This window comes from Lactuca virosa, chromosome 4 (assembly GCF_052849685.1).
Source record: "Lactuca virosa cultivar CGN04683 chromosome 4, Lactuca_virosa_CGN04683_v6, whole genome shotgun sequence".
Taxonomy (NCBI): domain Eukaryota; kingdom Viridiplantae; phylum Streptophyta; class Magnoliopsida; order Asterales; family Asteraceae; genus Lactuca; species Lactuca virosa.
In genome coordinates, this window is record NC_136429.1 from 409,179,497 (window position 1) to 409,192,075 (window position 12,579).

Genomic DNA, 12,579 nt, shown 5'->3' on the forward strand with positions numbered 1-12,579 from the left:
CACCAAAATCGGACACTAAGACATACAGTGAGGGCTATCCGATTTCTAAGTGTTCTTCATTTCTCTCTAAGTTATTCCAAGTGCATTTGGTGTTGTGTGAGACATTTGAGGCATCACACTTGAGGTGCTAGGCTCACAAGGTTTTTCAAGGAATCCTAACTACTACAAGGTATGTTTTCTTGCTCACTTTTATGTTTAAAAGTTCCCCATGTATGCTAGATAGGATATGAACCTTGGAAAAACAAATTTTGCATGTGTCATAGATAAAACATAGATCCAAGGTTTCTAGGGTTGCATGTACACCTTTGGAGTGTTAGAATGCTCAAAACCCTACATATTATCCCTGTATTCATGTGTGATTGGGTTGATAGTCGTGGAGAAAAAAGGATGATTTAGGATTCACGGTAGTTAACTTTGATAGACTTGGTCAGAAGTCTGAACCCTTCGTATTAGCTAGTCAAGCCAAACTGTTTTTTTATGTTCAAGATCAACAAGATGAGAATTTACATGTTGTTGGATTCACACCACATAGGATGTACAAGTATGGATCAAATGGTGAAACTGATGATATGTTGGAATTTGATGCTACTTTTGATTTAACACAAGACTCCGCTTTATTAGACCTTGATGATGATTTTTTGTGTACGCGCCCGGATGCCGAGGGAATATTAGTTTAAATATTTTTTTGCAGAATAATAAAGTTTTTGGTATGTTTTTATTTCAGATTTTGAATGTGATTATTTTTTTTCCAACTGCAACAAATAACAATGTACTTAATTTTATTTGAATCTTGTTGAAACAGGTTGTGTTTTTGTGACATGGAATCGGATTCAGCTTCTGATCATGATGAGGACTCCAAACAAAGAGGTCCGACAACAAAGGCAAAAGCTAATAAAGTGAAAATTGTAGTAACTTACAATAAAAAACGGTGTCCCGGTTGGAAAGGAAGCCACAAAACTGTCTACTTTTGAGGGTATGGTTGCAAGAACAATGGTTCCCATAACCTATGAGTCTTGGCTGGAAGTTAGTGAAGAAGTAAGGGAAGGGTTATGGCAATATGTTTTGGTAAGTCTCTGTTTCTTCCTATTATTACCTGTTTTTGTCCCTGTTTTGATCTGTTTTTGTCCCTGTTTTTGAACCAAGTGATATTATCCACTGTTTCTGTTTTTGTCCTTGTTCAGATATGTTTTTGAACCAACCCTTTTTTTTATGTTTCAGGAAAAGTTTGTAGTTGACCCAATGAGCCAGAAGCAAACTCTCCAATCGATCGGGAAGAAGTGGAGAAACTTCAAACATTATCTATATGCCAAGCTCATTAAGAACCGCAGTAAAGATCCCAAGGCAAATCTATTAAAACCTCTGAAAGATTATCCGTTTATAAAGAAAGAAGACTGGAAAGTTTTTGTATCCCATAGAGTTACAAAAAAGTGGGAGGTTGGTTAAACTTTTCTTATATGCATTTATATCCCATAGAATTACAAAAAAAAAGTGGAAAATTAAAAGTTTGTAGTTACAATTTTAATGTTTCTAATGCAGAAGAAAAGTACAAAAGCTAAAAATAACCCGTGCACATCATAAATACAATCATCGTTTGAGCAGAAAAGGATATGCCAGACTCATTAATGACATCGTATGATTCCCACTAAGTATTGATTATTTTATTTGTATATATTTATGTTAATTGACTTTGTTATTCTTGATAATTTAGATGCAAGAAACCGGCAAGACGAAAGAGGAGATCGATAGGACACTGTTGTGGAAAAAAGCAAGAGAGTTGAAGACAGGAGGATACGAATCAGATGTCAAGATGATTGTTGATAAAATTGTAAGTTTCATTGAATGCCAAATATATATAAAAAAAATAACATTTGTCCCATTTTTTTTCTAACATTTGTCCCAATTTTTTTACAGGATGAGCTGCAGAAATCTGGAAGCTTTGGAGAGGTTACATGTGGAACACATGAAGTGCTTACAAAGGCCTTGGGTACTCAGGAACAACGTGGGCGTGTACGAGGCATGGGTAAATTTATAACGCCACAACAATACTTTTATTTACCCAAGAATGTTAAGTATTACTTGGAGATTGAGAACGAGAGGGTGGATAAACGAATCAACAAACTTGACGATGACTTGGAGAAACTAAAAAGAGATGTACTTAATGTTTCTGAAGCCGCAAGTTGCCAAGTAGGGGGCGTCATTGAAGATGTTGAAAAAGAACCACGGGATGAATCACTTGTAAGTCCTTGAAGACAATTATGAAAAATATATTTAAAGAATTTTCTTTTTCTACAAACTAACATACTATATTTTTGTAGGATAATTCATGTCTTCTTGCGGTTGAATTTGTTGCAAATGTAGTCGCTAAAGGAACCATAATGAAGTATAGTGCATCGGGTATTTTGAAAAATATTTGCATTATTACTATTTATATATTTTTATTTTTTAGAAGATTGGATCTTAATTATTTTTACGTTTATGTAACAGATGAAAACATTGAAGTTATGATGGAAACAATTTTACAAGGAGAAGCTTTAATACCCATTCCACTTGAAGAGGAGTTCATTGTGAAGGTCAAAGATGCACTGGGACCTAGGCAGTTATAGCGGTCCAAAATCAAATATCGGTCAAGGGCCCATATTTGTGATATAGGTTATCGCGGTGGGATATCGGTAGGATATCGGTATTTTTATATCATGCATAATTAATATATATAAATATAAAGCATATATAAAAGTAATATAAAAAGTCAAAATTCAAAACTGTCAATGTTTGAAACATAATCTTATGTAAGTCATAGAATTTTCCTCCAAGTCCACATCAACCAAGGCATCCAATTATTTTATCTAGATCATCCACATCAACTCTAATATCATCATCATCATCATTTAAGAATTATGTACTTAACACATCAACATGATCAAACCTATAGAAGCTAGCAAGTTAACACTTAAGTATGTAACAATTAACATAACAATAAGATCGGTTAATACTTAAAACATGAGTCTATGACCTAAAACTAACAATTAAGTACTTAACATAATAGCAGGTTCAGTTAAGTTAAGTCCATAAGACTTAAGGCCATGACTTAACACTAAAAAAAGCAAGTAAAATTACTTAACCGATATCCCACCTGGAAATCGCCTGGAAATATCGGTAAAAATTGGTAAATATCACCGATTTTTGCAGTCCGATATTTTGGACCGATATTTGACACCACTATTTTGAAAAGTGCCGATAACCGATATCCCACCTGGAAATCACCTGGAAATCGCCGATATTAACTGCTTAGACTGGGACACATACTAAGTTCGCCAAGATACTTAGTTATTCGATGCTCTGACCTGGTAATTTTCACATATTTAAAACAAACAAAGTTTTCACAGATTTGCCCTTGGTTTTCTTATTTTTTCTGATATTTGAGTGAGTTCTTTTTCAGCTTCAGTAAATGATTCATGTTTCATTCTGTATTTTTGATAATTTTTGTAGGGAAAAGTGGTGGGGAAACCTGTAAAGAAACATGCAACACCAGTGAAGAAAGATGCAACACCAGTGAAGGAAGGTGCAACACCTTTAAAATAAGAAATAGGAAGTAATAAGAAAGAAAAGGGGACAGGAAAAATGGTTGATGAACAAAAAGAACCATGTGATGTGGAAAAAGGGGATGATATGGAAGAAGGGAATGGAATAGAAAAGAAGATTAAAAAGAAGGAGAAACAAAATGTGACCTTGCAAAGAAGGTGGACCAGAGCACAGATGAAGACAAGGATAAGGATTGAGAAGAGTAGTATTTTTAAAATGACTGCAATGATGGCTGATGGACAAGTTACAAAGGTTGATTCTATAAAAGTGCAGAGTGAGAACGATCTTTTTGGGTACTATAGTTACATGTACTTAACATGGGATGATTTTGAAGCAGTTCTTACAATGGATGAGCCGACTGGTGTTGTTATTGTGTCTTATATGATGTAAGTGCAAGAAATTTAATTTAAATAACATTTTGTCTTAAAACAAAATTTGTTTAATGAACTTAGTGTTGTATGATAACAGGGTGTTGTTTAACAAAATGAAGTATGGCTCCCCAGAAAGAGATCATGGAATTTGCTTTGTGAACCCGACATTAATCTCGCCAAGTACGCGTAAAGGGAAATCTAAGAATATTGACGATGCAAGCAGAGGTTTAGCAGATCGGTTGTCTAAAAGCAAGGGCAATGACATCATCTTTATACCCTACAATCCCGGGTTTGATTTTGACATTTTATTTTGAAAATGACTGTAATTATATTATTTGACTTAATTTTGTTTGTGGTTTTTGTAGAAGAATTGGGTATTGGGTGTACTAGACATGAAATTGGATAATTGCTATTATCTTGATTCCTTGAGTTCTGGCAATTTCAATATGCAGTTGAAGCAAATTGTTGATTCGTAAGTAATATATATTATCAAAACATTTGATGTGAATACAATAAACACCTATTTGTTAATGTTTTTTATAGGGCAATGGTTCTATACGCTACACAAAGTGGATCCAACAAAAGGGTTAAACTAAATTGGGTTAATGTTACGGTCAACACTTAATTCCTTATTGAAATTGTAGTTTTAACTTATTTTTTGGATCAATTTCAATGATCATTTTATATGTAATTGTGTAGTGTCCAGTTCAGCCCGGAGCTACCGAATGTGGCTACTACATGCTAAGGTTCATGAAGGAGATAGTGGAAGAAGGAATTGAAGTGTTGGTCAAAGACAATGTAAGGATATAGCATTCTACTTTCGTTACTATAATTTAATAGGAAAGGAATTGAAAAAGGATCATTTTATGGAATCCTACTCTCACAATTATAATTGAAATATTAGGTTACATGCAAAAATAAAGTGTGCTTTCATTCATTTGAAAGTACAATGCTCTATTAAGAAAGAATAATTTACATTTTATGCTTATTTGTTAAATATAGCAACTTACTGTTACAAAATATGTTAATATGCTACTTTTTATTAATAAAAACAATATGCAAATTTTTTCACAGATCGGGGATGGCAAAGTTGAGTACACAACTGATGATATCGATGAGATACGTGAAGAATGGTCAGAGTTTGTTACATGCTTCATTTATCGATGATATGCATGGTCTTTTGACAATGTATCCGCAAAACAATGTTATGGTTAACAGTGAAATGCTAGGTATGGTCTTTTGACATGTGGTGTAATGTTAGGTAGTCTTTTTGTTGGGATTATTATGTTGCGTCATGGGCTCGGTCCTTAGCCCAGTTTTGATTGCCGGTATTGGGCCTGTCCAACCATGCATGTTTTGTTCTAGGGTTTAGTATATAAGCTGGATGCATGCAGTCTTTGCAGTGAACGCTTTAATTATTTTCTCATTGAGTTTTGTAAAACCCTAGCTCGCCTCTACAATGGAAGTTCTTTATCGAGCTCTACTGAGGCGTGACTTTATTGGAATCATAAGCACATATTTGATTCTATTATGTGTTCATATTCTTATTGTGTTTGTCTTGATTGATTTTCATATTCTTACCTGTGAAAGATCTAATCGATCTAGAGATTTATTCTCATCAATTGGTATCAGAGCAGGAGACTGTGTAATTCATACACATCTCTTCTGTTAAAGAAGTTATTAGGGCTTTTAATTCCGCATTGATTGATATTAATTGAGCCGTCATTCCATATTGACGTATCTCATTAATCGTTGATCTAACCCTAACGATATATTACAAGTCTGATCTTAAACAGGTAATCGATCAAAAGCCATTACAATGTCCATGGATGATTCCCAAACCAATTTAATTAACATCTCCAACAGCATTGGTTCTACGACAAGGATTCCAATCTTATATACTCAAGATTATGAAGTTTGGACACATCACTTTGAAGATTATGTGATTGGATCGGAGGATAATGGGTACTTGATCTGGGAAGCAATCACTGTTGGTCCATTTGCTCACTCAAGCACCTCAAAGATTGTCAAAACTCAGAAGGAGTACAATCAACTTGTTAATGATGTCAAGGATATCCCTCAAGACGAGAAGGAAAAGTTTCAATGCAACATCAAGGCATTGAGGATGATTAGGTTTGCTTTGCAGTCAGATACGTTTCGTTTGGTACGTTCTTGTGCTACTGCTAAGGAGATTTGGGACAGATTAAAAGAATTGTATTCCACTGATGAAGATCTGGAACATTCAATTCAAACTCTCGTGCTTTCTGAATTTGGTGATTTCAAGCAGAAGCCCGAAGAGAAACTGGTTCAAGCTTTTGATCGCTTTAATCATCTTTTAAGTAAGATGATCAAGCATGGGATTGAAAGGAAAGTTATCGAACAAAATGTTACTTTCATGAACGGTCTTAGACCCGAATGGATGGCTGTTGTATATACTGTTAAAGCACATGAACAGTTCAAGTCGTATTCTCTGGCGAAACTAGTGGGTATTTTGAAATCCCATGAAAGTGCACTGTCTAAGGAAACGAGTGTGGTTTCCAGTTTGGGTTCTTTGGCCCTTATCTCTAAAGGAAAAAGTTTTGTTGAAGAAGAAGATGAGTTGGATCTTGCTGATTATGATCTAACCGGCGAAGAATATGCCATGATGGTATCCAATCCTAGAAAATTCATTAAGAGGAAATTCCCAGCCAACAAGAACCGAAACTGGCAGGGAAGTTACAGCGCCGAAAAGATCAAGGAGGAACCGAAGATGGGGTCGAAAACTGAAGAGTCAAAGAAAGAAATGAAAGTTGGTGGAGACTCAGGATTTGATTGCCATTACTGTGGAGGCAAGAACCATTTTGCAAAAGATTGTATGCTGAAAAAGAAAGAAGAAAAGATAAATGATGACGATGAGGAAGCGAGCCTCCTGAGAAGACTGGAGGAAATCAAGAAAAGAAAGTCTACTGCTAACAATACAACTATGAATGCTTTAATTGTGTAGGATACAGACAATCGTGATGAATTTGGTGGTGTGGAAGTATGGTCCACAAATTCAGAGGATGAAGAAGTCAGAAAGCCCACTCATGGGAAGGCGATGTTGGTGAAAGAAGAAACTGTTACAGGAAGGTGTTTTATAGTGACCGAAGGTGTGTCTCAAATGAGAGGATATACAACCGATGGTGGGATAGAAGGTGAGAAGGAGCGAGAGGACAGGTGTTTTGCTGCTAAACCTGTCAGTGCACAGATCAACGAATGTGATGAGTTGATCAAGAAGGTACAAAATATTCTTGCTTCTCTAAATATACCTGTTACTAACTATGAAAAAGAATTAAATAACTTAAAATCTAAATTTTCAAGCATAAGTAGCAGTCTCACCCAAACCCGTGTCACAAATTCTAACCTAACTGATCAAATCAGCAGGATATCGTCGAAGAGTGAGGAAAGGAGGATGTGGATAGAGTAGAAGGAGAAAGAGTTGATTAGGTCTAAGGATGATTCGATTTATTTGCAAAGAGACAATCTTAAACTTATTAAACAACGAAATGTGTTTTGTTTGATTGCTAAAAGACTTTATTTTAATATCACTCAGTTGCATCTTGAATGTGAAATAGGAAAGAAGATACATCGCATGATTTTGCCCTTCCTTGAGTTAAAGGAGGATGAAATCGATGCTGAAGCCTACAACTGTGAAAGCGTTGTATCTTCTGACGAGGTCTCTCCTGCATATAAAATAGGTCTGGACAAAATTGAATCCTACATTAAGTCCAAAGACCACAAGGACATGCTTAAAAATCTGTTAGACGAGAATGATAGATTGAAATTAAGAACCGAAACTGTACAGAAATTTGACTCTTTGAATGCCAAATTAAGTTCAGAAAATAAAATTGATGTTGAAAATGCATCTGAACTTAATGAGGATGATGATCTGAGTGAAATCTCTATAGAAGATTTGGTGGACTGTTCAGAATTTGTCAAGAGCGAACCCGAAACACGTAAAAATTTGATTTCTGAAAATTCTGTTGAGTTCGCTCGCTCGTCAACAGACAAGACCAAAACTCTTAAGGCAAAAGCAGTTGTATACCAAAAGGTTCAAACCACTCCAAATCAAGTCTACACGGTCCCTGGTGTCACTCCACAACAAACTGCAGAATTGACAGCTATGGAGGAAGAAGATAATGCTGCCGGATGTGACGAGTTCTTCTGGTCAGCACCAATAGACAACGTTGATGAGACGAAGGGCCTATCTCAGAAGACCTCATGGAGAGTGAAAGGTAGATATATACCTGAACCACTAAATGAGCCTGCAAGATATGAAGTGCCAAGCACAAGTGGAACCAAAACATCATTGGGCGAACCTGCAAAACCACCAGTGAAACATCATCGGCAAAAAGTGACTACCGTGCTCCTGCTTCAAAGAAAAAGGCCAACATCCATAGAAATCCAAAACAGGTGGCTGATCGAAAACACCAACGAAATCTGAGATACAAGAAGAATCTCTCATAAAGAAAACAGTTTTGGAGATCGCAAAATCCTCACTTTGTAAGGATCGAAAGGAAGCACAAATCGCAAGAGGAATCAAGGAACCGAAAGGGGAGTTTCGGTCCCTCGACCGAAAAGTACCGAAAGGGCAGTTTCGGTCCTCAGAACAACATCAACCGAAAAGGTAGTTTCGGTCCTCAGAACAACATCAACCGAAAAGGTAGTTTCGGTCCTCAGAACAACATCAACCGAAAGGGTAGTTTCGGTCCCTCAACTGAAAGGAACCGAACGGGTGGTTTCGGTCCCTCGACCGAAAGAAACCGAAAGGAGAGTTTCGGTCCTCGAAGCAATATCAACCGAAAGAGCGGTTTCGATTCTCCACCCAACAGCAACCGAAAGAGCAGTTTCGGTCCTCATCCCTACAAGTCCAATCAGACACACAGAAGATCCAATGCTACTTCTGAACCCAACACTTCACACTCTAATTCTTTTTCTTCAAAAGAATTAAAGGGAAAGGGAAAGCTCTTTCCGGAAGATAACAGATGTCCAAAAGAGATCCAAAAGAATGCTGACGTCAACACCACAAATCCCAATCCTACTGAATCTAAACCAACCAAAATTAAAGTTTTCACCATAAAAAGAAAAGATGAAACAACTTTAATTAAACGTACTTACTTGGTTGATATTACTCTTACTATTCCATGTCATGTAAACGGCTCACAAGGACCCAAGAAACTTTGGGTTCCTAAATCTGCTTAATTTTTTGCAGGTTATACGTGACGAGCAGTTCGACGAAGAATGGTATATTGATAGTGGTTGCTCGCGTCACATGACAGGGAGGAAGGAAGAACTGAGAAATTTTCGGTCTCTCAAGGATGGTGGTATTGTGAAGTACGGCAACAACTCATTTGGCACTATCAAAGGCTATGGAATGATCACTAATGGCGATTTCTCTATAAGAAAAGTGGCTTATGTTGAAGGGCTCCAACACAACCTTATCAGCGTATCACAGCTGGTGGTTGGCACTGGATTGAAGGTATCATTTGATGATGAAGGCTCAGAGATTGTCGAGAAGAAATCTAACAACGTTCTACTAAAGTCAAAGCAAAAGGGAGAAATGTATCCTTTGAACCTCAACCCAATTCGGGGTAAACCGACAGTTTGCTTACTTACTAAAGCTCACTCAGATGAAAGCTGGTTATGGCATCGAAGACTCTCACATTTGAATTTCAAGGATATCAACAAGCTGGTTTTAGGTGATCATGTTCGAGGTCTTCCTGTTCTAAAATTTGACAAAGAACATCTCTGTGCTGCCTGTGAAATGGGAAAGCAAAGCAGGCAAAGCCATCCTTCTATTATCAATACAAAGGTGATAGAACCGTTGGAGCTGTTACATATCGACCTGTGTGGACCCTCGTCCATTGAAAGCATTGGTGGAAATAAGTATATTCTGGTTATAGTGGACGATTTCTCTCGATTTACATGGGTGCTCTTCTTGAAGCAAAAGTCTGAAGCTACTCCAAAGCTTAAGCTCTTCATAAAACAGGTAGAGACTCAACTAAGGAAAGTTGTTCGTAACGTGAGAAGCGACAATGGCTTGGAATTCAAGAACAAAGAGTTTGAAGATTTTCTTGCTGAGAAGGGAACGACTCATAATTTCTCAGCCCCATACACTCCACAGCAGAATGGTATCGTTGAAAGACGAAACCGATCTCTGTGTGAAGCAGCTCGAACAATGCTATGCTTCGCGTCCTTGCCTTTGTATTTCTGGGCTGATGCAATTGCTGCTTCTTGTTATACTCAGAAAAGATCGTATTTGAACAAGCGATTCTCCATCACTCCTTACGAGATTTTGAACAATCGTAAACCAAATGTGAAATTTTTTCATGTGTTCGGTTCAAGATGCTTCGTCTTCAACTCCAGAGAGAATCGAAACAAGTTTGATTCTAAGGCTGATGAAGGAATTTTCTTGGGCTACTCCCTGAATTCTAAGGCGTATAGAGTTCTGAATAAGCGCTCTAAGAAGATTGAAGAAACATACTATGTCACATTTGACGATAGCTATGTTAAGAAGATGAAATCAACAGAAAGTGCAGCGCAAGAGATCTTTCCAAAGAATGGTCAAGTTACTACCTCTATTTCAAATATTTTTGAACAATATTTGCTTCTGTTTGATGAGCCTCAAAAGGCGATTGATTCTGAATCAACGGCGAAAGACAACAAGGTTGATGATCTAAAACGATTCATCGATGATGCTGCTCAAAAGATGGCTGATGATCAACCCAAAGAAACCGAGAGGCCAGAAGCAAGCGAACCCTCAAATGATCTTCCTAATGTCCAGGGGGAGGGTCCATCTCTTCAACATGATCAAGGTTCATCGTTCCAGGGGGAGAATCTATCATCACAATCTTCACGCTCCTCTGACGATTCAATCGAAGGAGGTGATACCAATCCAGATACTGAACAGATGTCATCTTTCGAGGGGGAGAATACCAACATCAATGATGATGACATTTTGTCCGAATTGGAAGAGGAAATTAATGCAGAATTGGATCCCTCTTGTGATCCAAATTACCCACCGCTCATCAAATGGACCAAAGATCATCCTCAAAGTCAAATTATTGGGGAATCTTCAGAAAAGGTGTTAACTCGATCTCAAATCAAAGCGAAACAAGCTGCACTCTTTTCACAAGTAGAGTTTTGCATGTTCAACTCTTTTGTTTCCAAAGTTGAACCGAAGACCGTTAATTCTGCCCTTGATCATTCAGACTGGGTTCAAGCTATGCAAGATGAGTTAAATGAGTTTGAAAGAAACAAAGTATGGCGACTTATTCCAACTCCAAAGGATGCCTCGGTTGTCGGTCTCAAATGGGTATTCAGAAACAAGATGGATAAGGAGGGAAATGTCATTCGCAACAAAGCTCGGTTGGTTGTCAAAGGCTACTGTCAGGAAGAAGGAATCGATTATGAAGAGACCTTCGCTCCTGTTGCAAGATTAGAGTTCGTTCGTATCTTTCTTGCCTATGCTGCACACAAGAACTTTGAAGTCTATCAGATGGACGTCAAATGTGCCTTTCTCAACAGAGAACTTGAAGAGACTGTGTATGTTGAGCAACCGCCAGGCTTCGTGAACGAGAAGTATCCAGATCATTGTTATATACTTGACAAAGCGGTATATGGCCTAAAACAGGCTCCTAGAGCATGGTATGAAACTCTAACTCGATTCTTAAAAATGTCTAAATTCAAACAAGGTTCGGTTGACCCAACCTTCTTTCGCAAGAGAGAAGGTAACAACCTTATGATAGTCCAAATTTATGTTGATGACATCATCTTTGGCTCCACGAATCCCAGCTTAACAGCTGAATTCAGGAAGTTGATGGAAACTAAATTTGAGATGAGCTCAATGGGTCCAATTAACTTTTTCCTTGGCTTAAACATTAGACAGGGACCCGAAGGCATTTTTATTAATCAGGAGGCATACACCAAGACACTATTGGCTAAGTTTGGAATGACGGGAGACTCCAAAGTGAAAGTGCCAATGGCCTTTGGGACAAAGCTTACACCCTCATTGGAGAAACCAGTTGTTGATATGACGCTCTATCGTCAAATGATTGGGTCTCTGATGTATCTCACAGCCAGTAGACCTGACATCATGTTTTCAGTCTGTTACTGTGCAAGATTCCAAGCTAACCCCCGCGAACCTCATCTGCAAGCCGTGAAAAACATCTTTCGCTATCTGAAGCGAACCTCCTCTCTCGGTCTGTGGTATCCAGCCAACTCAGGATTCTTTGTTCAAGCATTCTCAGACGCTGACTTAGGTGGCTGTGGATTAGATCGGAAAAGCACTACTGGAGGATGCCAATTTCTAGACGGTAAATTGGTTAGCTGGCAATCGAAGAAACAAACTTGTTTCTCTCTCTCCACTACAGAAGCTGAATACATTGCTGCAGCATCTTGCACATCTCAAGTGGTATGGATACAAAGTCAGCTTAGGGATTACAGGCTAAACATGAAGAAAATCCCACTATATTGTGACTCTGAAAGCGCAATTAGGATTTGTCACAACCCAGTGCAACATTCAAAGACTAAACATATAGCACTAAGGTATCATTTTATCAAAGATCACGTCGAAGATGGCAACGTGGAAATCCATTTCGTCAGGACAACT

General features: G+C 37.7%; 1 protein-coding gene across 1 annotated transcript; it reads left to right on the forward strand.

Annotated features, from left to right (window-relative positions):
* Window positions 1–10,146: 10,146 nt before the first annotated feature.
* Window positions 10,147–12,130, forward strand: LOC145106524 (uncharacterized). Its single transcript, XM_079043480.1, has 2 exons — window positions 10,147–11,229; window positions 12,047–12,130. Exons 1-2 carry the CDS (start codon window positions 10,147–10,149, stop codon window positions 12,128–12,130), a joined length of 1,167 nt encoding a protein of 388 aa, XP_078899606.1.
* The last annotated feature ends 449 nt before the right edge of the window (window positions 12,131–12,579 follow it).

Coding starts and splice junctions, on each gene's coding strand:
- LOC145106524 (XM_079043480.1), top strand. CDS start 10,147: ATGCTATGCTTCGCGTCCTTGCCTTTGTATTTCTGGGCTGATGCAATT. Junction 11,230..12,046: donor ATGAGTTTGAAAGAAACAAA/GTATGGCGACTT, acceptor TGTATCTCACAG/CCAGTAGACCTGACATCATG.